Consider the following 25,727-nt stretch of genomic DNA (forward strand, 5'->3'; position numbering starts at 1 on the left):
TTTTGGAGGGCTTTAGGCTCAAGGGTATTGGTGTTTCCATACCAGACTGATGTAGCTGGACAGCATACTTTCTACCACATCTTTGTAGTAATTTGCCAGTGTTTCTAATGTCATACCAAACCTCCATAAACTCCTGAGGAATGGATGTGCGTACCTGCTTTCTTAACGATGCCATTGGTGTGTTGGTCCAGGAAAGATCCTCCAAATAGTGACTCCCAAGAACTTAAATGTGCTCACTCTCTCCACCTCTGATTTTCTTTCTCCCCCCCCCCCCATTGATTACTGGATTGTATACCTCTGGCTTTCCTGAAGTCAACAATCAATCAGCTCCTTAGTTTTGGTGACATTGAGGGTAAGGTTGTTGTTCCTGTTGCACCATTTAGCCAAATTTTCAATCTCCATCCTGTACGCTGACTCATCCCCTTTTATACAACCCCCACTACTGTTGTATTGGCATATTTGTAGATGCTGTTATTGTTGTACCAAGCCACATGTGTAAAGTGAGTAAAGCGGGGGAGGGTTAAGAACACATCCCTGTGGTGCTCCAGTACTGATGGCGATTGTGGAGAAGTTCTTACCAGTCTTCACTGATTGTGGCCTGGAGGAGAGGAAATCCATGATCCAATTGCACGGTGGGGTGTTAACTTCTGATATTCAATAAAGAACATCCTGATGTATATAGCTTTGCTCTCCAGGTATTCCAGGGCTTTGTGTAGAGCCAGTGAGATGACATCTGCCATAGACTTGTTACTGCGATAGGCGAAATGGAATGTATCCTTGTCACTGCTCAGACAGGAGCTGATGGCTTTGTCACCAGCCTTTCAAAACATTTAATCACTGTTGATTTAAGTGCTACTGATTGATGGTCATTATAAGGCAGGTTACTACATTCTTCTTGGGCACCGATATGATTGACACCTATTTGAAATGGGTGGGTACCACACCCTGCTTGAGTGAGATATTGAAGATACCCACGAATACCACAGAATTTAATACTTGGTCAGGTACTCCATGGGGGTGCAGAGGGGTGGTATTTTGCTGTTACTGTCAACGAATCTGGAGTAGAAGGTGTTGAGTTCTCTGTCGTAAGTGGAAGCATTCCTCAATTTCTTTACTGTATAATGTACTTGATTAGCAAAAGATCAAGGGATGACCTTCACGCAGCAGGTAGCCATGATTAAATTCACTCTCTGAAAGGGAGCTTTCGTAAGGGACTTATAGATAATTGAGAAAGAAAATTGTTATGGGGAAGTTTATGGAACTGTTTGGATTTCTCATGTAGAGAGCCAGTCAAGGTTTATGGTCATTTGGGTACCTTCAAGATTCCATTTATTGTCGTACACATAAAATACTAAAATTTCATTTTTTTCTTTATTTACCCTGTAAAGGCGCATAAGCGGCATTACCATTCCAGCACCACTATTAAAACAAGATCAGCAAAGGATTACCTTTTTTATATTAAAAAAAACATCCTCCTGCACCCTTGTAACCTCTGTAGCCATACAGCCTCCTGCCTAATCTCGGGGTGAATGTGAACATCATGAAGTATGCCTCATCTCTTACCTCTGGAAGTGATAGGTAGCTGTCGGCATCCAAAGCCCGATGGAGCTCTGCTCACCACTGACGTCCTCCCTAATCTCAGTCCCAGAAACTGGCCACTTGCAGCATAGTGTGAGGCTAAGCCCCATGCTGTAGCCAGGTTTCCTACTCTAGGATCCACACCAAGCTTCTGCTTCTCAGTGGGGATGCGCTGCTTCTTTAAAACCCACAAGCCTTGATGTCTGGGCTGCCAAATGTGGATGCACTTAATAGGACCCGGACCTCTATGGATCTTCATTATAAAGTTCACAGCCGGTTCTGTTCTGCAGGCAATTTAAATGTGAATGGGGCAGACTGGCAATAGTACCCTTCCCACTTCCCCACCCCACTCCAAAAGGAGGAGTGTTGCAAGACCATGGCCCCATTCCTCAGCTCTCCCCAGATCTGCAGCTGCAGCAGGACCATCCTCTTGATGATGAAATTATTCTATGCTATATATTGAAAATGGGGAATTCTTAAAAGGAACATTTCCCAGAAGTTAAGTAAAATTATACCTCTCTAATATGAGGACTGGGGGATGGGAAAGAGAAGTACTCTAAATATGAAGATAAAGAATATGGTGTAAAATGTAAGTGCATTGTGAGAGTAAAGTATCAATGCTAGCACAGCCCTCATAGTATATCCACGTTTCTGTGCTTTTGCTATTTGGCAAGTCATTCCTGTACTTTGAATTTGTAGGTGATTGTTTTATGAGCTATTCAGCAGAACTTGGTTATATTGTAGTGGCTTGCATTGCAAATGCTCAAGTAATTAGCCTTTCGAAATGATATTTTCAAGCTAATTTATATTCATATTTAGGAGCTTTTGAAGATGATGCATTTTCTTCCTTGGCTGACCTGGTTAGTGAGAATACCTTAAAAGGCATAGCTGATATGAGTTTCACTCGTATGACTGAAATTCAACAGAAAAGCATCCGACCTTTGCTCCAAGGAAGGTAGGTTGAGTTACTTACAAATTAATACATGCTCAGAGATATGTGCTGTTTTGAAAAGTATATCTTATTTGTACATCTCCTGCTATACTGATTTGGTGTACCTATTCTAATAAAGCCTCTGATTCAATATCAACTAAAAACATATGCTTTTGCCATTTCACTAAAGAATCCTCCTTTGCCTCTTGTAAGACAGATGACCCCATGTTCATGTAGTCTCTTGTATCTCTACATATGAGACATTAGAAGCAATCGTCATAGTTTCCTGTTACGTCAGGACAGTAGCAACTTCATTTACTCTTTCACGTCTTGTACAGAATATTTACAGTCAAGTGCAATTTGGCACTGAGTAGAGCTTCAGACTCCAAATCATTATTGTTTCAAAGACGACCAGCTTCTATTTTTATTTTGTTGTCTTTCTCTTCCCCTTCTTTGAGGACATATGCCATTGGATTCTTCCTTTTTTGTTCTAACTTCACTATTCCCTTGCCTCCCAACTTCCCTCATCCTTCACTAAACATCAACTGTGAAAATTCAATGTCCATATCCTATCCCAATGGAAGATTAAAGAAAGTTTGTTAAGCTTGTTTGTGCATACCTTTTTATTGTTACATCTATTAATAAGACACATGATTAATACAAAGATAAAGTGCTCCTTTATCTTTTTAGGGATATTCTGGCTGCTGCAAAGACCGGCAGTGGAAAAACATTGGCATTTCTTATTCCTGCTGTTGAGTTGATCTACAAACTGAAGTTCATGCCAAGAAATGGTAATCAGATGGTTCAAATTTTGACTTAATTGACTAGGCATATTACCTATACTTTGTATAAATATTTTTATTTAAAGAGAATGTCTTTAATATTTTTTGGGGGGGGGGGGGAATCCTTTTACCTTTTGAAGAGAGAGCAAATAATATCCTTGCAGTTTTACAGGTTATTGGCTGGATCAGTAACAAATTTGTTGGGAGAAATTGTCTCTGACTTTCATTTCAAGCCTTATGTAAATGTATTTGAGCAATCAATTAAAATTTATGAACAATAAACCATGCAGCCTGATACACCAAAAATATTTAACTTTGTGATTTATTAGTCAAAAATAATTAAAGCAGAAATTGTAAAATGTATTTCTTAAACTGAATGAATTGAAAATAAACTTTTTCTCAGGTACGGGCGTCGTCATTCTTTCACCAACGCGGGAATTAGCCATGCAGACATATGGTGTTCTGAAAGAAGTAATGGCGCACCATTTTCATACTTACGGATTGCTCATGGGTGGCAGTAATAGAAAAGCTGAAGCGTTAAAATTAGCAAATGGAATCAACATCATCATAGCAACTCCAGGCAGACTTTTGGATCACTTGCAGGTATTGTGCATTTATCATTTGCAAAATGACTTGTATTCAGGTTGTTTGTCCCTTGTTGATTTCAAAACATGAATTACTTTACAGCCAGTCATTTAATTTCCAGATGACCCATAAAGTACATTTCTACAGATCATGGAATCTGTGTAAGGATCTTGAGTTAGGAATGTTGGTCAGGCTTCTATCGAGCACATGAAGAGAGTCAGGAAATCTGAAACTGAGTAGATCCTTCAGTCCTTTGTCTCATCTAAAATATTATCCCTTCAAGAACTAATGTCCTGATGAGTCATTCTAAATTACGTGCTAGTCTTTGCAAAATGGTTGGAATCTACAACAATCCAACTCCAGTGAAAATGTTATTGCTGAAGTGAAGCTGTCACTTTTAAAGTCTGTTGAATGAAATTCTTGTGTTTTTATGACATCAAGTGTGGTACACTTCACAAGATATTAAAAATAGTAATTAGAAAATAACTGTGGCAACAGTTACCTGAGTGGATGAAAATTAAGTAAATTAATTTCATAATATGCTGTCATGGCTGACACATTTAGCAATTTTTATTTCACATTGTAAGTATCTAACAATTTATTTTATAACGGGTCCACGAGAAGCAAATTGTATTTCACAATAATGGGTCATCAGAATACCATTCATTATAAAGATATGCTCACTTTAACTGTTCTGCCCTATTCAGTAAAAGTAGATATGCTTACAGATACTGTTTGCAAAGAAGTGCATGGAAGTTATTCCCAGTGATTGGGCCAGTGTATAGCCTTCAGTCACAATTGGGTCATTGTCATAAAACTGAGAGCTTGCTATATACAAATTGGCTGTCATTTTCTGAGGATAGTTTTGAAGGATGCGCACTGTTCTTTGGGTGTAAATCATTTAGGGCATTCCAAAAGGTACCATGGAGATGCAATTATAAAAAAAAAATCAGAAAATGCTGAAAATACTAAGCATTCAGGCATTAACCAGAGAGAGAACAACAATTACTGTTTTAGTTCAATGGAGGTTTATAAGCTGTAAATTTCAGTATAATCCGAGTAATTGGATCAATTATATTAAAAGATGTTTGGCATATTTTGAAGAAGGAATCTTCCTATGAATTGCAATATTGACCTGGGGATGAGTGACCCCTCCAGGTTTGAAATATTTTGTCACACCAGGGTCATGGATTGTATCTCTTGTCTGATTTCACTGCTGGAATTTATTTTGCCCATTCATTTTGCTTTCCTTAACTTAGATTTATTTTAAATCTAAATATAAATACTTGTCACATCTGCAGAAATTCCTCTTGTAAAAGAAATTATTGACTATTGGCTTGAATTTTATTTGTTGAGGAAAGTTACGCTAACATTTCTCCAGACCCTTTGTGGTTCATGTCATTTCAAATTATGTACTTAATTTTATCTTGGTATCGATCGTGTTCCTTTGAACCAGGCAATTATACCTGCTTCTGCCATTTCTTGTGGCAACTTGTTCCAAATACCTACCACCCTCTCCCTGGAGAAAGGTGCTTTCTGATCCCTTTTAAACCTTCTCTTGTTTTAAATGTATTCCCTCAAATCTGAGACTCCCTTACTGCAGGAGAACATGACTATCCACTTTGATCTATACCCATTGTGATTTCATAAACCTCTATGAAGTCACTCCTTAGCCTCTGTTGCAGAACCAGTCTAGCATTATTTCCTTTAACTCCAGTTTGCAGTCCTAACAGGATCTTTGTGCATCTTTTTGTACACAACCCCCCACCCCCAGCTAATTGTATCATTCCCATGGTAAGGCGACTAGAACTGCAGAATATTGCAGGTGAGATGTCACCAACAAGGTGTAAGAAGGCATCCCAAGTCTTGTACTTGGTGCCCCATTCAATGAAAGCTGTGTGCCAACTTTCACTTCCAGTGTCTCCACTTTCCAGGAGCTATATGTACTTTACTCCATGGTGTCTCTGTTCTACAGCTCTCTCCAGGACCTGCCCAGATACTTAGACTCCAATTCAAACATGCTAGTCGACTCTTTCACCTACCAAGAATCTAAATGTTTAATTTCTTTCCCTTTGTATCACCAACTTTTCAGCACTTTTTTTAAAATCATTCATGGTAATTTCTCTGGTGATGATTGACATTTGTATTGCACTATGTGTTCAAAATGTGTTGTGTAAAAGGAATGTATACATTATTGGTATCTAATCCAAATTCTCTTCGAGCTAAAAAGTAATTTGGGGATTGTATAGCTGTCATTAAGAGAGTTGACATTGAGATAGCAAAAAATGTTGCTCTGGACTGAACTTTCTATCTGCAAAATAGATACAGTATCAATTTAATTTGATTTTCTATAACAAAATGTAGAATTTTTATTCTATTGTCATAGTTTGTCATAGGTTTGATTGCTTGACTGCAGTATGTACATAACCTGGTCCAATTTAAAGTAGAATAAACTAGTCTGAATGTGGCTAACACTCTAGTATGAGCTAAGTTTGATTTTTTATTCTGATGTTGCTATTACCATTAGATGGGGTCCTTGTGACAGAGATAAAATGTAAGGTACCATAGCTTGTGATATTGGTTGTAGTGACTACTTTATAGTCTCGTGGAGGATATCAGAATGTTGTTATCTATGACTTGTTCAAACAGATTCATACTAAAGTTAAGTTGAGATTTATTAAACATTGTTTACGTTATCAGTTTCTATAATCTTGTTACAAGCCATTTAAAACATTAGACAGTCCAATAGAAATTATCAGAGCATTTCCAATCCCTACATTTCATAGAACAAAAGAACTAAACTGACTGTCTTTTTCTCTCTAACATGCTGAGAAACTAGCTTTAACCTTGGTTCAAAGATGTCGCTAGGATACAGCATAAAAATGTTAAACAACAGCCAGAAAGCCACAAACAGAACTGTTTGTGAGGTTGAACTCCATTTTAACCCTGACATTCATCCCAATGTTTGGTAGATTATTATTTGCTTCTGTAGTATATTTCTTGTGTTGTTTTCAAGTATTGACCTAAATCTCAAGCGTAAAATATATATTTCCTTAACTACCTTGACTTTTGTCATTATACAAAATATTTCTTCCAATCTTCACATCATGATCGATATATTCCTCTATCCAATTTGAAATATGCTGATTGTGTGTATTTTTAACATTAATATATTGTGAAAAGATAATTGGCTGATCAAACTGGAGGGAAAAAAATCATTCCATTTGAGAATGAATTTGGCTTGAGATTGATTTTATTTTTCCTAATCATTTGACAGAACACCCCAGGATTTATGTACAAGAACTTGCAGTGCCTGGTAATAGATGAAGCAGATCGTATCCTGGAAGTGGGATTTGAAGAGGAATTGAAACAGATAATTCGACTTTTGCCAAGTATGTTAATCCAATGCATTTATTGTTACTGTAGACAAACGATTTGTGTGCAATATATTTGTTAAATGTCTTTCCTGAATTTTTACCTTGAATATGTTTGTTTAATCTGAGAAATTCATTTTTGTTTCTCTTATTTAAAGTGAATCATTAGGCACCCAGTCCTCTCCTCTTGTATGAACCACAAGGGCTTTGACCAGGCTGAACTAAGCACTCACAACCCATCTTCAAAATAAGGTTTTTCCACAAGCTTTCCAGCTTGTCCTGTTCCAGTCCCAGGTGTTGCTGCTGACTGTAAAACTGCAGAACTGAATATTCTCTCTCTCTCTGTCTCTCTCTCTCTCTCTCTATTTTGCAAAGCCTTCGGAGCCAGAGTTTTAAATCCAGTATTTTAAATGAGAACCGTTTTGAAAAAACACACTTTTTTTCCCCAAAATCATATCTATGTACAATATAAAACACAATACTTTCTGTCACAAGTGACATGGATGCAGAAGGTGGAATGCCTTTTTGTGTCATCCCATCATGCTCCACTAGTAGTTATTAATTATCCCTCAAAAGCTTGTGTTTTTTAATCCATGATTGTTTCTTTCACTTTCTCTATTTCCCAACATGAAATGTGTTACCATTATGAACATTGCTTCTAATTTTAATCTGGAGGAAGATATTACTTTTAAGACTGATGGACGAAAATCTCCTCAACTTTTTAAATTAATGTTATGATTAGCAATTGAAGGAAAGCATCCCCTGTTAAGTCGAGACATCTTGAGCAAAAGCAAAGTAATTTTTAGTAACTATAATCTTTGCAGAACGGCGACAGACGATGCTTTTCTCTGCCACACAAACTCGAAAGGTGGATGATTTGGCCAAAATCTCATTGAAGAAAGAACCTTTGTACATTGGTGTTGATGATGACAAAGAAACTGCAACAGTAGATGGCCTTGAACAAGTGAGTTTTGTGAATATTGAGCTCATTGAACAGAAATACTAACTGTTTCTTCCTCCAAACATTCTGTCTGGCCTGGATGTTTTACAAAAAATATTGTTTCTTTTGGTTTTCCAATATCTTCAGCATTTTATTTGTGTGTGGGTGGGGGCGGGTGGGTGCATATTTCCAGACATTTATTTGACTTTCTAATGCTGCGGTTTACCTGATGGTCTAGCTCAGCTGCTTCCCACCTTATTCCAGGATATGATTTTGGGAGTGAAGATGACATCCTCACTAAGAATGTTAAAACCATGATTTGGTTGCCTTTTTATGATGATGTCGCTTACTTGTGACTTTTTTAGGAAAAGTATGATTGTACTGGAGAGTGTTCAAAGGGGATTTATAAAAATGTTGCCAGCACTAGAAAATTTCTGCAGTGAAAACAATAATTAGTTTAGGAAAAAAATGGTGGAGCTGCAGTAAAGGCAGCTCTGCCACTGGTGTAACCCTGGGAGAGCAGAGACACCACGCTTCTCCAAAGAGTTCAACCAGCGACTCCTAATGCCAACAGGTCTGTACAGGTTTTAAGTTGCCTATTAAAGGAGCTGATGGTTTTTATTTTAAAATCCTGGAACTGTGGGGTCTGTGCTCAAGATGGCAGTGCTCATCAGCGGCTACCGGGGATTGCAAGCTCTGGGGAGTAGTAGATTGCTGCGGAGCACCAGAAGGAAGTAGAATACCCTCCATTGAAAAGGAACCGCAGAAGAGGCGACAGTTCCGGACAGTGTATGGCGGTGGACCAGCAAGGGGCTCAGCGGCTATGGAATCCACAGAGGCTGCAGGCAATTTGTGATCCGGGGACTAACAGAGTTGTGGGTTGCTGGAGACTGACTCATGAGAACCAGGTATCAGAAATGGAATTCAAGAGGGTGCTGAGGGCAAGAAGAGTTCCCGAAGGGCTTCGGGTGCTGAGGCTTCCTGATCATGTCAGAAGTTTGGATCACAGATGGATTGAACAGAAGTCTAGGTGTAGGAGTGCTGGAGATGAATCCATTGACACTCGGCGACTATGAGGGGGCTCTCTTTTGCTTCTTTCTCTCTTACTGCAAGAGTCACTGGGCAACAATAATGGTAATTCTTTGTCCACCTTGCACTAGGCGGAGGACAATTTTGTGTAATGTTTCATTTTCTGTACTTTTTTGTACAATAAAGGAATTGTGGCAGCGCACATCCTTGTGGCAAACCGGCCCTGCTTGTACCGCCATGCTGGTGGGGAAGACCCAAGAAAATGGGACTGTCAGGGGACCTCCGTGCCGCGTGGGTTTGGGGAAAGTGTGTGCCTCAGGCGAGTGTGATGATGTCACCGCTGTCGCAGTAGCGGAGCTCAAGCTGCCCTTAAAGGGATGCGCGCGAAGTTTGAATTCAACAGTTCGTCGAAACCCAAACATGGTTATTGAGTTTCATTCTGTGTAGCAATGCTACATTTGGTGACCCCAGCGAGCCCAGATAGTTTTCTGGCCTCCAGAGATGGATTCTGCAGTAATCAACGGGGTCGCGGTGAAACATTCCGAAACATTCCGCCCCGTCCTGCGCCCCCCCTGCTTTCTGGACTCATTGCCCATGCACTTGGTTTGGGCAGGTAGAAGCGCAGTTTCGCCTCCGACACATCACATCAGATACCATAATGTTCTAAAATGTCGTGAGTGTGTTCGATGAAGAAACCGCAGCCAGGGTGGATAACCTCATCCGTAACCCACCAGAGGAAGGTAAATACCTCGCTCTCAAAAACTTGGACTCCTTCGGCCTCTCCCCGCAGCAGCACACCTCCAGACTCATGCACCTGGATGGTCTGGGAGACAGAACCCCATCTGCCCTCATGGATGAAATGCTGGCACTAGCAGAGGGCCCCAGACCCTGCTTCCTTTTCCAACAAAAATTTCCTCGAACAAATGCCTGAAGACATACAACTCCTGTTGGCAGATGAGGATTTCTCAGATTCACGACGAGTCTCGGCACGCAGGCGTCCTCTGGTTGTCCAAGTGAGAAAACAAGGCCGCTCTCAGCCAGGTTGTTGTGAGGTTCATTCTGTGTAGCAGCAGCTACAGAATCTTGAATCTTTATTCTCATGTACATTGTACATATGCACTGAAATTCTTAACTGTGGTAGCAGAACAAGGACGTGAAGAAAAACTATAAGTGTGTAAGCTTATTCAATAAAATGTATAATATTCACAATGATCAAAATAAGTGACTTTCAATAATGCACAGTCCTATTGTGCTGTCTCAGCAGTCTGAGTTGTATCAAGAGCACGTTCAAGAATCTGATAGAAAGTAAAGGCGTTGGTGTGCTGCCTTCACAATTGCCTCGATGTGCTGGCTCTAGAAAAGGTATTCTATAATGTAAGCTCCCAGGAACTTGAAGGTTCAACTTCCATTACCTTCTTATCAATGCGTATAGATGCTTGGATCTTCTGCCTCTCTCTAAAATCCGCATTTCTTAAAAAAAATAAATGTCCTTGATGATGTTGACAGCAATATTGTTTTTCAGGCACCACCTATCTAGATTTTCTGTCTCTATCCATGATTCTGATTTGTCATTTCCAGTTATTCAGTCAACAATAGTGGTGTCCAGTTATTCGGTCAACAATAGCAGATTTGTAGATTGAGTTGGAGCTGAATTTGGCCATGTGGTCATAGTTCTACAAAGAAAAGAGTAGGGGGCAAAGCACACAGACTTTGGGTGCCCGTTGATGGTCAGAGAGATTATGTTGCAATCATTGAGGAAATCAGAATCCAGTTACAGAGGGACAAAGTCCCAGATCCTTTAATTTGGTCATAAGTCTTGCTGGTATGATGATGATGTTGAATGCTGGGCTGTAGTCAATGAACAGCAGCCTGGTGTTGGTATTCCTGCATTCTAAGTGATCTTGCACAGAGTGCAGGGCCAGCAAGAAGGCATCTGCCATTGACCTGCTGTGAAGAAAGCCAAATTGTTGAATAAATTTGATCAGGAGCGTTTTTCATCCTACGAGGCCTTAATTGAGATATACGCAATTTGAGGCGCTGGATGGGGTGACCAAACACCCAGTTTTGGCTGGACAGTCCAGGTTTGGAGCCCTCTGTCCAGTGCCACCTCGAGGCGGATATTAATTTTCCTCTATTTGGGAGTATAGGATCTATAAACCCAAATGGAGGAAAAATTTAAAGGCAGAAAGGGCACTTGCCTGTTAAAAGTGGTGTTTGGGTGTCCGTAGGCTGTGCACTGCCATACTGGTGTGTGCAATGAGGCGGGAAATGTAATGGGGACACTCAAAGTGCGATTGAAGGGGGAGGGGGAAAGAGTGTGATGGCAGCGCATTAAGGTTCATGACAGATAAGCCCCCCTCTCTCGTGCTAGTTGGGGGTGGGGGTATGATGGCAGCACTGGACAAGGGGGGGGTGGGCAGTGGAGGTGCCATTTTAAATTGACCCCCCCTCCTGCACCCCCATCTTATTTGCATTCTAATCAATGCAGATCTGAGAGTACATTTCAAATTATGAATAAATCTTTTTTCTTTGGAAAAACAAGCTTCAGAAACCTAAAGTTAATTTAAAAAAAAAAATGAAATATCAGGAATATTATTTTTTCACATTGTGGTTAAGTAAAGATTGACTTTTTTAAAGAAGTTAATGCTCTGAGAGAAATGCATGGAAAAATCCAATAGTCAGGTGACTTTATGCACCATCCTGCTAACACTTTTCTGTCTTTTTGCTGTCTTGTACTCCTTATTAGAATTGAAGGAGCAACAAGTATGTCAATAAGTCTTGGAATGACAGCAGCAGTTCATTCCACATGAGTGACAAATACTGGGGGCAAAATGTATTAAAGTTAAGATTATTTTCTTTGCACGTTTTCCTTCACTGATCATTCAGATTAAAATGTTTTTCCTTTTTTTGGGGGGGCATGTCAACCTTCCATCCAAACCATCTCCTCTTCTGATTTCCACTTCAAATTTTCTTCCAAATATTGTGATATGAATCCATTTTATTATGTTTTATCAAAAATAAACTGTTTACATTTTAAAAATATTGTGTTCATGCAACAGTCTGAAGAAAAGCATAACACCTTTCACTTCATTAATCTCACTTGTTTATTTACGACCTGATTTGAATTCTCATTTAGGGTTATGTAGTTTGTCCATCAGAGAAAAGATTGCTTCTACTCTTCACTTTTTTGAAGAAGAATCGTAAGAAGAAGCTCATGGTTTTCTTCTCATCGTGCATGTCTGTGAAGTTTCACTATGAGCTGTTTAACTACATTGACCTCCCTGTCATGGCAATCCATGTAAGTAAAAATTGCTAACCTTCTTTCACTGACAACTTGTTCATCTAACTAATTTGCATGTGATTTTAAACAACCAAAATTTCAACAAGCACATTCCTGGGTAGCACATGCACATCTTGTTCAAAGCAAAATAATAACTTCAAACATTATGCTTGTTCCATTTCAATTTCCTGATCTACTGGCTCCCTTCCTCTTGATACTTGCACTCTGTGTCATGCATTATAAACTGCTGGTAGGCCATTGCCATCTTATTTTTTTTAAACACCATTTAATCACTAGTCTCCATCCTCTGAATTTGCAATGTTCCAGATACCAATGACCAATCCAAATATTGTTGAGACTCCCAACAATGTAATTTCTGTTGTAATTTTGGTGCACTTTGCTGTCTTGGCAAGGCTGACAGCCACTTCTTTGGGTCTCCTTTGGATCTCGTTCCCGTTGCTTGAACATCAAGTCATTTTATCCCAGTCCTTTGTAGTTCTTCAATGTTGCCCAGCTTGCTTCTGCCTAGTTTCCATAAGGAGGTCTGTCTTGGAATAGCCATTATTTCAACCTTATTTCTTCTAACTTTTGCTCTTTGTAGTTTAACTTTCTTCCTGGTCCCATCTTTTTTTACCTACAACTGGATGTCCTGTAATACTCTTTATTGATTTTAACAGTTTCTAGTTTCCTGATCCCTCTGTGCACATGGTTTCCTTCCTTGTTCCAAAATCGTGCAAGGTTAATTGGTCACATGGGTGTTAGAGGCAGGAAGGGCTTATTACTGTGCTGTATCTAGTAAAATAAACTGTCATTTTATCTGATCTCACTAGTGATATTCAGTAGCACTTCTAGCAGGAACTGCAGAAACATGTCACAGCTACTCGCCACACATCATAAGGCTATAAGGTGTAAAATGGGCGTTACATGCATCAACCAAAACTAATCCTGTCAATATTGAGGGTGGAAAAATGTGACAATTGGATAAATGCTTTTAAACGTAGTTTTGGCATTCATAACAAAATTTAAAGATAGGAAAAAAAAGAAACTTAAATGTTTGTGGCTTATTAAGTTCTTAGATATTTTTGAAAATATAGTTTAAACATTTGGTTTTATAAATAATCACTCTTGCACCTTCTCAGCGATTAAGTTAAAATCAACAACACAAATTCATTTCTCAACTACAGGACAAGTCATTTCTCCTTGGACTTCCTGTTGAGTCTGGGTTCCTTTATACAACACTGAAGCATTAGAGGTTCAAATTCTATACAATACTTGTTAAGAAAGTGTTTTGCAATTCATTGTCCAATTTTTGTAATGTTAAATGCAAATATTTCTTTTAATTGTTTCAATTTTCTCTTAATTTTAGGGAAAGCAAAAGCAGCTAAAACGTACATCCACTTTCTTCCAGTTCTGTAATGCAAATGTTGGAATATTGTTGTGTACAGATGTAGCTGCCAGAGGGCTAGATATTCCTGAAGTGGACTGGATTGTACAATATGATCCTCCTGATGACCCAAAGGTATAATGCATTGATGAAGACATACTTTTATTACAAACTTTCTCATTTGGTTTGTCCATTAGTTCAAACTGCTGCATGAAAATACAAAGTGATGTGTAGGATGGCTTAACAGTATTTGCAAGGTATAAAGATGTATTAAACCTGAAGGATTAGATGGATTATGTGAGACTGTGCTTTGAGAGAACCAATGGGACATTTCTTTAAAATCTGGAGGAAAAAAAGATGTGGTTGTACAGAAAGCATACGAATTCAGGAATACAAGAAGTAAACAAACCTATTAGGAAAACCTTTTCAAGGAGGTTGGAGAATAAAAGTATGGTGGATTTATTTAGAATATGATTTTATATTTTTAACTGTATGTTTGCAGAGTTTGGAGCTATGCCTAAAGAAGTTCTATTTGGATTGGGGTTGGACCATAAGTTTGCTGGGTTTCGAGGAGAGTTCTAAAAATAATTATCAACAAGTGTTTTTTCAATTGAACTTTTTTTTTTAAAATTGCCTTTCACTAGAACAATGAATAAGGGTGTCTATGGTTGCAACAGGTTCGAGGGGAGGTTCAGTGGGGTGGAGGGTGTCGGGGAGGAGAGAAGATTGGTCAGGGATGGTGGATCAGGAGGAGAGTAGGAAAGATCCAAGGGAGGGTGGGGAGGGTTGGAAAAGTCAGGGTGGAGAGACCCATGTCCTCCCAGAGCTAGTGTGGGATTAAAATTGCTGCGAACAGAAGTAGTAAGGCCAAAAGGCAAAATTAAATTAAAAGGTAAGGAGAGATTCACAGCTTCATAATGTTTTACAGAACAGAAACAGGCCCTTATGGTCCAACTATTCCATTCCGACAAAGAGGCATTAAGAAGTATTGTTGAACTGGGAGAACTTGTGATGCAAGTGCATCATTCCCTGAATGTGGCCACATGAGTAGACAGTGGTGAGAAAGGCATAATTCATTGCCTTCATTGGGCAAAGCATTGACTGTAGGAGTTGAGATATTGGGATATGCTGCACTTGGAATATTGTGTCCTTTTCTACTTGCTATATTAAGCATGTGATTAAGCTAGAGGAACTTGTCCGTGAACTACTCTTTGCAGACGATGCCGCTTTAGTTGCCCATTCAGAGCCAGCTCTTCAGCGCTTGACGTCCTGCTTTGCGGAAACTGCCAAAATGTTTGGCCTGGAAGTCAGCCTGAAGAAAACTGAGGTCCTCCATCAGCCAGCTCCCCACCATGACTACCAGCCCCCCCACATCTCCATCGGGCACACAAAACTCAAAACAGTCAACCAGTTTACCTATCTCGGCTGCACCATTTCATCAGATGCAAGGATCGACAATGAGATAGACAACAGACTCGCCAAGGCAAATAGCACCTTTGGAAGACTACACAAAAGAGTCTGGAAAAACAACCAACTGAAAAACCTCACAAAGATAAGCGTATACAGAGCCGTTGTCATACCCACACTCCTGTTCGGCTCCGAATCATGGGTCCTCTACCGGCACCACCTACGGCTCCTAGAACGCTTCCACCAGCGCTGTCTCCGCTCCATCCTCAACATCCATTGGAGCGCTTACATCCCTAACGTCGAAGTACTCGAGATGGCAGAGGTCGACAGCATCGAGTCCACGCTGCTGAAGATCCAGCTGCTCTGGATGGGTCACGTCTCCAGAATGGAGGACCATCGCCTTCCCAAGATCGTGTTATATGGCGAGCTCTCCACTGGCCACCGTGACAGAGGTGCACCAAAGAAAAGGTACAAGGACTGCCTAAAGAAATCTCTTGGTGCCTGCCACATTGACCACCGCCAGTGGGCTGATAACGCCTCAAACCGTGCATCTTGGTGCCTCACAGTTTGGCGGGCAGCAACCTCCTTTGAAGAAGACCGCAGAGCCCACCTCACTGACAAAAGGCAAAGGAGGAAAAACCCAACACCCAACCCCAACCAACCAATTTTCCCCTGCAACCGCTGCAATCGTGTCTGCCTGTCCCGCATCGGACTTGTCAGCCACAAACGAGCCTGCAGCTGACGTGGACTTTTTACCCCCTCCATAAATCTTCGTCCGCGAAGCCAAGCCAAAGAAAGAAAGAAGCTAGAGGAAATACAGAAAATGTTTACAATGATGTTACTAGGATGATTATAAAGAGAGATTGGATAGTCTAGGACACACATGTCAAACTCTGGCCCGCGGGCCAAATTTGGCCCGGTATATAATTATATTTGGCCCGCAAGATCATTTCAAAAATGTATTATAGGTGGCTCGCCCTGCAGTGAGAGCCGATGCTGTTTTTTGGTAATGTCACGCCCACCATCCTCCCCCTTCATTGCACATCCTTCCCCACCCCCTAACTATCCCCTCCCACTAAAACCACCCCCCCCTTAAAAGATGGCCAGAATATTCTCAAAAAGGAATCCAGAATGGTAAAGTTCCACAAACCTTCTGCTGGGAATCCTAACAACACCCGAGCATCAGATCCACGGGACGCGGAGAGAGCAAGAGTGTGGCAGGTTGACCGTGCAAACTTTGAGAACGGGGAAAACAAAATTGTAACACGAGAAGTCATCAGCCGGCAAGCCAGTTGGAAGGCTCCCCGTACAACCAGTCACTTCTCCCACCTGTCGAGCGGTGTGGCGGATTGGCGAGTGCCTGTGATTTCCTGTCGGTGCGACGGACATGGCAGGCTGCGCACGGCCCCCGCTGTTCCGCAAAGGCTGATCGGCAGCGTGCTGGGCCTGAGTGGGTGGGTAAGCAGGGGTGGGCAGAGGGTGTAGGTGAGGAGTAATGGGCAGGGGAAGTTATGGTGGTGCGAGGAGCAGTTAGGGGGAGGGATGAGTAGAAGGAGGGGTGGATAGGGAAGAGGTAAAAGGGGAGGGGCAGGGCGAGTTGGGGAGGGGTGATTAGAGGGTGAGAGATGGGTAGAGGGAGGAACAGGTTGAGGGGAGAGGCAGTAGAGGGGCATGTATAGGATGGGATGGGTAGAGGCAGAGCGAGTGGAGTGAGGGGTGAGTAGAGGTTGGATAAAGGATGGTCAGGGATGGTGGGTCGAGGGTGAATAGATGCCTAGAGCCTGAGGAGTGAGCAGGAAATGCTGAGTCCTAATGCAAGCCAAAATGGACACAGCCTGTGAATGCTGACTACATCTCCACAGGGACCAAATATGTTTCATATGTTTCCCTCAGGTCAAGCAAAGGGTGAACTTGAGCTACCTACTCCTGACCTGTAACATTATCCTCCTAAAGTTATATCCTAAAGTTTAACATTACATATGTTGAAAGAAGAGAAAATATGCAAATGTTGTTGAAAATTTTCAATAAATATTTAGTTCGGCCCTCGACTTAGTCCAAGTTTTTAATTTTGGCCCTCCGTGAATTTGAGTTTGACACCCCTGGTCTAGGACTTTCGCCAGGAGCAAAGGAGACTGAAAGGTTACCTCAGTGGTTTATAGGAGTCCTAGATAGAATGAGTAATGGAAGCTAGGGGGCATAGTTGAGAGGAGAAAGATGTTATAGGGGACATGATGGATAAGTTGTCAAACACGTATGGTGGTGGGTATATGGAATACGCAGTCAGAGGAAGTGGTAGAGACGGGAACATTTACAAGTTCATGAACAGAAAAGCTTCAGTAGATTATAGGTCAGATATGTGCAAATGAGACCTGTTTAGGAAGGCATCTTGGTAGAATGGAATAGTCAGACCAAAGGGCCTGTTTCTGTCCTGTATAACATGTACCTGTGAATCTCTCCTTGCTTTTTGATTTCTTATTTTAAATTTACCTTTTGGCCTTGCTACTTCTGTTTGCAGCAATTTTAAGGTGTTGTCTACGTTTTGTACACCTGTTTAATCATGTAAGAAAACCTGCATTTATATTGCATCACTCTTGACGGGAAAAGGTCCTAATAAAGAGAATGGATTGAGGCTTTAGAAATGATGTGGCATAGGAGAATCATAATTTCAGTGGATGAAGGTTTTGCAAGGCATTATATTGCTTGGATATAGAATCTTGTAAGTTATCGCAGAGATGATGAAAATTGTAAAGGATTATCGAAGACGTTGGAGAAAAATAAAGACAATTGTCCAATTTTGTTTTAAGAATGATATTATTGGATAAACAGGATTATGTAAATCCTTGGGAAGTGAATCTCTTGAAGAACATATGGGTGTCTAAAGATTAATGTTCTAACATAATCATAACCTTTGTAGACATGAGTATTTGATTGTTCCAAGAGAAAGTTTGAGTGAAAACACAGCTGAAGATATTTTTTTATATTGTAAAGATGTATACTCTTAGTCCCAACAACAATCACTTATTAGTGGCCTTGCCCTGCAACCAAAGAGTGATAGGTCAATAACGTGACCTAGTTTTTGTGGACAGCAATGATTCTGCTGATAAAACAAAAGTATTCTATGCTGGTTTGATCAATATAGAGAGTATTAATATGAGATGTCCAGGGGGAAGTACTTTTTAATCTGATGAATTATTGACGTAAAATGCAACTGGAAAATATCCAAGAAAACAATCCATTTATTTGAGTCATCTGTCTGTTTTTGTTTGCCTCTCATAAAATTTATGCCAAAATCCATCTGCAAGGTAACAGATGCATTTTTTTTTTTTAAAAACTAACAAGTTGTACTAAATTTATATTTTTGGATTGAGATCATTAAGTTTTATATCTTTTAAAGACATGTGTCCTTTGAAATTCAGTGACATTGCCATCATCAAGTCACCCATCATCAAATTCCTTGGGAACCCCAGTAACTAGAAGTTTAACTGGTTCAGCCACATAAATACTGCAACTCGAGCAGGTCAAAGATATGAAATGAGTTGCTACACCTTGTAAATCCCCAAGGCTTTTCTGCTATATAAAAGGCACAAGTTGGAATAGCAGTGGATTATTCTGCACTTCCCTGAATGAGTACAATGCCAACAACTCTCAATATGTTCTACCCTGTTCAGCTTTGGATACTCTATCAACTACATTGATCCCTCCAGCATTAGTGCATGGTGCTTATAGTACAGTATGTACTATCAACAAAATGTACTCCTGTTACTCACTCAGGCTACCTCTGCAGCATTTCTGAAACCTATGCTCTTTACCACCAAGGACAAGAGCAGTAGATAAATGTGAGCATCACCACCTGCCAGTTCCGCTCCAAGTCGTATACTATCCTAACTTGGAAATATATCCCAGTCCTTTGTTGCTGCATGATTTTGTGGAACATGGCTCAGCACTGTAGGAGTACTGTAACTCAAAGTATTGCTATGGTTTAAGAAGGCAGTTCAAAACAACCTTCTTAAAGGTAGTTAGGGCTGGACAATAAATGCTGGCTTTGCAGTGACACCCAGATTCTGAAAACAAACTAAAATAAAGTGAAGCAATGATAGATGTTTTGCTCTTGATGGGAGAATTTAAATACTTCATCTGCAAAAAATGAAATTCTAAACCAGTGTCCTTTTTCTACAAGGAATATATCCACCGTGTCGGTAGGACTGCACGAGGACTTAATGGACAGGGACATGCCTTGCTTATCCTGAGACCAGAAGAGCTGGGTTTTCTTCGTTATCTCAAACAGGCCAGGGTAACTATTATGCATTTTAATTCAAGTTTCAGTTAAGTTCATGGTAGTCAAGAAGACTTTTTTGCCTCTGTTTTATTAATTTTGCATTGTCTTTAAAGACCTATATTTCTCATACATGATTTCTGAAATCTTTTAACATAATGTCAATACTTGGCCCAGCTCCAGTCTAGGAATCTGTTATCCATGTAATCAGCAAAATCTATGAATGCAATTATTGGGAACGTTGTTTTACAGTATTGAATAGAATTTCTTGCATGTGTTTATGCATGGTTTAATTCAATAAAAAAAGCTTGAAATTCTTTATGGTTTTGCTTTGTGTAATGGAAAGTATAATTTATATGGCATGACAACAGGCCATTTATAAACATTTGCTAAACATTGGCAGCAATAGGTTTTTAAGTTACAGGAACAAATACAGGCAATAAATAAATTTACACACTGGTAAATTTTATTTTCATAGGTACCCCTGAATGAGTTTGAATTTTCTTGGAGCAAGATCTCAAACATACAGTCCCAGGTAAGATTAATGACAGACTTGTATATTATAATTCTTACCCAAAGCATTGGATCTGGCAGGAAACCTTTTTTTTTTTTGCCCTGCGCTATCATCTTATAAAACTACTATGCAAAGTAATAAAATCAGACCTCTAGGTCTGAAATGGGGTTTGCCAAAAGTCCTGTCAATAATGAAGGTTAGGGTACAAAGGTGTCAGAATGAACAAAAAGCAGGCAGATGCCTGAATAAAATGGCTGGGGGAGAAGAGAGCACAGGCTGACTGACAAAAGGTGATAATGGGACATTAATAGGTAAACAAGGGAAGAAAGGTGAGAATCGGAGGCAGCGGTGGCTGTGAGATTGCAGAGCTGGGGGAAAGGGAAAGAGAGCTAGAGGAAAGGAAATGGGCATAGGGTTATAGGGAGGTGGAGGGCTAACTGAAACAGAGAAGTTGATGTTAATGTTATCTGGTTGGAGGGATCCCAGGTGGAATAGGAGTATTTCTCCAATTTGCGGATGGCTTCAGCGTGAGACCATGAGCAGGCGTGTTAGAATGCGGCAGGGAATGGATTGCCACTGGGAGATCCCTGCTATTGCGGCAGACACAGCGAAAGTGCTTAATTAAACAATCTTCCAATCTGTGCCCAGTTTCTCCAATGTAGAGATCACAACGGGAGCACTGAATGCAGTAGGTGACCCCTGCAAATTCACAAGTGAAGTGTTGCTTCACTTGGAAGACAGTTTGGGGCCCCAAATGATGGTGAGAGAGGAGTTGTGGGCTCAAGTGTAGTATTTCTTGAGATCACAGGGATGGGTGCCAAGGGGGCAATTAGTGGGAAGGGAGCAGTGGACAAGGTAGTTACGGAGGGAGCGGTCCCTCTGGAGGGCAGAGAGGGGAAAATGTGCCGGTGGTGGGATTACATAGTAGGTGGCAGATGATGTTAGATGCAGAGGCTAATGGGTCTGTCTTCGTTGTGTGGGGGGGCTGCAGAGCCAGGACAAATGAGTGAGTAATGGAGGATTTGTGGGTAAAGTTGATGGCAGTAAAGGGAAAAGTCACAAATTTTGAAGGAGGATGGCACCACAAATGATTTTACATGGAAGACTCTGCAATCTCACAGCCACCGCTGCCTCCGATTCTCACCTTTCTTCCCTTGTTTTCCTATTTTTCTTTGGCTTGGCTTCGCGGATGAAGATTTATGGAGGGGTAGTGTCCACGTCAGCTGCAGGCTCGTTTGTGCCTGACAAGTCCGATGCGGGACAGGCAGACACGGTTACAGCGGTTGCAAGGGAAAATTGGTTGGTTGGGGTTGGGTGTTGGGTTTTTCCTCCTTTATCTTTTGTCAGTGAGGTGGGCTCTGCGGTCTTCTTCAAAGGAGGTTGCTGCCCGTCGAACTGTGAGGCGCCAAGATGCACGGTTTGAGGCGATATCAGCCCACTGGCGGTGGTCAATGTGGCAGGCACCAAGAGATTTCTTTAGGTAGTCCTTGTACCTCTTCTTTGGTGCACCTCTGTCACGGTGGCCAGTGGAGAGCTCGCCATACTCCTGTTCGACTCCGAATAATGGGTCCTCTACCGGCATCACCTATGGCTCCTAGAACGCTTCCACCAACGTTGTTGTTTTCCTATTAATGTCCCATTATCACCTTTTGTCAGTCAGCCTGTGCTCTCTTCTCCCCCAGCCATTTTATTCAGGCATCTGCCTGCTTTTTGTTCATCTGACACCTTTGTACCCTAACCTTCATTATTGACAGGACTTTTGGCAAACCCCATTTCAGACCTAGAGGTCTGATTTTATTACTTTGCATAGTAGTTTTATAGGATGATAGCGCAGGGCAAAAAAAGGTTTCCTGCCAGATCCAATGCTTTGGGTAAGAACTATAATATACAATGAAATCCTTTCGGGGGACAGGATGTAAACAGGTATATTTGGGATTTGGTGGGTTTGTAGAAAATATCTAGTAAGAGTTTGAGAAAGGGGAGAGTGTTAATTGAGATGGACCAAGTGAATTTGAGGTCAGGATGGAAGTTGGAAGTAAAATGGATGAAGATGACAAGCTTATCATGGATGCATGAGGCAGCACTAAAGTAGTCGTATGTTAAGCGGAGGAAGAGTTGAGAAGCCTTCCCTGGGGGCGTGGCAAGATGGCGTAGAGGGCAGACATGCGATCCCACCCCTCCTCAGCCAGTTTTTTAAGCACCCGTCTTTAAAGTTTATCTAAGTGATTAAAAGTGTATCTTTATGACCCAACATTAGTGGGTCATAATGATGACTAGTGTTTAAAAAAATGAAAGCTCAATTACAGAAGAAATTGCCTTTTAAAAGTGCTGAAGAATTGAGGCCTACCTGTTCAGCTGAAGCCACGGAATTGTCATTTGGAAACTCCAAGGCACAGAGAACTCCTGCCAGGCTGAGTATTACACCGGCGCCGACCTTGTCTCCTCAAGTTGGCGCGAGCATGATGACGAGCTTGGCCGGAGTTGATTCACGCGTTCGCGATGTCGGAGGTGCTGACGACCCAGCTGAGAGAAGAGCCCTTGAGCCAGGGCTGCCGTCGGGTGAGCCGGGGATGCGCAGAATGGCATTGGAAGCTGCCTCTGCGCAGTCCCTGGCCTTGCCGGGCATTTGCGGTGCTTCAAGGGTCTGAGTTACTGGGCCGCGTGTGGGCTATGGGGAGGTGCCCAGGCGTCGGGTGTGCAGACCCACAGCCGCACCGGGAAGGGCCCGACAACATTGGAAGAAGAGGAAGACTTGCCTTTAACGAGCAGTTCATGGGAATAATTAGAGGTGGAGTCTAGAGAAGGTAGGCATATAATATGCCGATATTAAAACATCTATTAAAACTATGGATTAAAAAAAAATAAGATTTTAGGATCAAAAGATAAATTGTCAGTTTTAACTATATAATAATCAGCTTATTTCTTTTTCAATGTTTGATAGTCATTTAAAGAGTTGGGATTCTAAGGGTATAAAAACATTACAGGATTGTTTTGTAGAATTTCTTTCCTTTAATCAATTGAAAGAGTGTTTTGATATTGCTGAAAATTATTTATTTGTTTATTATCAACTTTGAGCTTTGTTGAAAAATATATTTGGTAGAGAGATGATTTTACCTGTATTGACGGAATTCGAGTCTTTGATTTCTTCTATACCAAAAAGGGGTTATATTTCTGTTATGTACCAAGTATTACAAGACAATAAGTTTAGACTTCTCCCATTCCAGAATATCCATAAATGGGAAAATGATTTAGCTTTTGTTTTTCCTGAAGAATACTGGACGGATATGTGTCATTATAGTGTTACTAGATTAGTATGGAATGGTGAATTATAATTTTCTACATCAGTTGAATTTAACCCCAGAGAAATTGAAAAAATATGGTTTTAGTAATTCGGATGCTTGTTTTAGATGTGTATGTACTGGAACTTTTTAACATGCTGTTTGGTCTTGTGTGCACGTACAACCATTCTGGGATGAAATTAAGTTAATTTTGGAAAAATTATATAATTTTAAGTTACCATTAGATCCATTTTTTTATAAATTTCAAATTGCATTTGTATATTTAGCATTGTCTGTAGCTTGAAAATGTGTAGCAAGTACATGGAAAGATAATAGTAATTAATATAATGTGATGTCAAAATGAATTGAAAGCTTGGAAAAAAATTACATATCTGCATGACAATTTTTTTTTGTTAATAAGTGGTTACCATATTTGGAATATATAATTTAGATATATTTTGATTTATTATATACTTTTAGTTTCTGTTTATATATTTTTAGCTCTCCTTAAGAGAGCTGGCTGATGGGGTGGGGGAAGGGATTTGATTAATTCTTTGTTTTGTTTCTTGTTTTTTTATTTTTTTAAATATATACGTATAAAATTCTCTTTATGGAATGTATTCTGTATTACTATTAATGATTCTTCAAATAAATAAAGTTTAATTTAAAAAAAAAAAGAAGCCTTCCCTGTGTAGGGTTGTAATCTTGGATTGCTCCACATAACCAACGTAAAGGCAGGTACCCATGGCTATCCCTTTGACTTGGAGAAAATGGGATGAGTCAAAGGAGAAGTTATTGAAGGGGAGGACAAGTTGTGTTACTGGAGGATGGAGGGGAACTGGTTGGGTCTGTTGTAGATGAAACAAGAGGCCTTTAATGTGAGGGATGGAGGTGCATAATGATGGAATGTCCATGGTGAAGATGAGCCGGACGAGTTCAGGGAAGTTGTTGAAGTGTTGCAGGTCATGTGAAATATCACAGATGTAGGTGGGGGGGGGGGTGGTGCTAAACAGAGTCAAGGTAAGTTTGATGGGACGAGGGCACACAGAAACAATGGGTCTACCAGGACAATTAGGCTGGTGGATCTTGGGTAGCAGGTCAAACTGAGCAGTGCAGGGTTGGGGAACAATGAGGTTGGAAGCCATAAAAGGGAGATGACTGGAAGTAATGAGTTCAGGGTATGTGACATGGTGGTTTGATGAGTTTTGGTTTGGTCCTTTTGAAGGGGTAAGTGAGTGGAGGTGTCTGAAAATTGCTGTCTGGCTTCAGCCAGATAGAGGTCATTGCACCAGACAACAGTGCCATGCTTGTCTAGTTTGATAGTGAGGTTGGGAGTATGGAAAGAGTGGAGGTCAGAGTGTTCTGAGATGATGAGATTAGAATAAGTAAAGGGAGTTGTGAATTCAAGACAGTTAATGGAAATATAAATGTCCAGAGCAGGTAGGCCAGAATGAGGTATCCAGGAGATTGAAGAAGGTTTAAGGTGGGAGAAGGGGTCTATAGTGGTGAGTAGAGAATCCTGGTTGTCGAAGTGGTATAACTTCAAAAACCGTTGCAAATTTCTACAGATATGTGGCGGCAAGTGTGCTGAAGCTGCATCGTGGTCTGATGTGAAGACACTGATACAGCTGGGTGGGTAGTTTGAGTGCTTTCCTCCTATTGCCATTTTGTGGAGGAAGGCCTCCACTACGTTGGTACTTCGGTACCCAAAATGGCCGCACCGAAATGTCAGCACCAAAATGTCGTCTTGGTATATAGGACCTGGGGTGGTTTTTGAGGGCGGGGGGTGGGGGGGGGTCCTATATGCTGTCAAATACAGTAATTTTCATTTTTATAATTTTCTCAGTAAACATGGAAAATGGCATTGTCTGAAAATTAATGCTGAATCCAACTGATCACATTAGCTAGTTGTAAAACTTTGGTGTATTCCAATTTTTTTTGGTGGGGGGGGAATGCTGTTGAAAATATGCTTTTGACTTTAAGGATGTGAGTAGAAAGTTGCTATTTATTGGACACAACTACAACCAACCTTTGAACCAGTATTGTGCCTTGAATTCTTTACATTCATTGAAATGTGAGCTCAGCTCACAGTATTTATTGCACATCTGTAATTTCCCTTCAGAAAATGCTATGGGATATTTACTTGAGTCTGTGGTAAATAGCTGTTAGCTTCAAAATGCTCTTCTGAAATTGGAATTTACTGTGTCAATTTCAAGGTGAGCCACATCTTGCAATTGCATTGTATTTTTCCACCAAATTACTTTTTAACCACAACATTTTCCTTTTGACCACATTTTAATACTTGTTTTACTCTTTTTCTAATTAGTTGACAATTTGAATGTTCAGAATTTCTAGAAGGCATGTACATAACA

The 25,727-nt window shown here is 40.6% G+C and overlaps 1 protein-coding gene across 1 annotated transcript in view; it reads left to right on the plus strand.

The window, feature by feature from the left end:
- ddx18 (DEAD (Asp-Glu-Ala-Asp) box polypeptide 18) overlaps positions 1 to 25,727 on the plus strand; it is a 37,405-nt gene that overhangs the window by 6,244 nt on the left and 5,434 nt on the right. The window contains exons 4-12 of the mRNA XM_069935222.1: positions 2,398 to 2,533; positions 3,200 to 3,300; positions 3,695 to 3,894; positions 7,154 to 7,268; positions 8,075 to 8,214; positions 12,356 to 12,517; positions 13,866 to 14,018; positions 19,468 to 19,581; positions 20,042 to 20,098. Coding sequence (XP_069791323.1) covers positions 2,398 to 2,533; positions 3,200 to 3,300; positions 3,695 to 3,894; positions 7,154 to 7,268; positions 8,075 to 8,214; positions 12,356 to 12,517; positions 13,866 to 14,018; positions 19,468 to 19,581; positions 20,042 to 20,098 — 1,178 coding nt within the window. The remainder of the gene's footprint in view (positions 1 to 2,397; positions 2,534 to 3,199; positions 3,301 to 3,694; positions 3,895 to 7,153; positions 7,269 to 8,074; positions 8,215 to 12,355; positions 12,518 to 13,865; positions 14,019 to 19,467; positions 19,582 to 20,041; positions 20,099 to 25,727) is intronic.

The sequence above is a fragment of the Narcine bancroftii genome, chromosome 4 (genome assembly GCF_036971445.1).
Source record: "Narcine bancroftii isolate sNarBan1 chromosome 4, sNarBan1.hap1, whole genome shotgun sequence".
Taxonomy (NCBI): Eukaryota; Metazoa; Chordata; class Chondrichthyes; order Torpediniformes; family Narcinidae; genus Narcine; species Narcine bancroftii.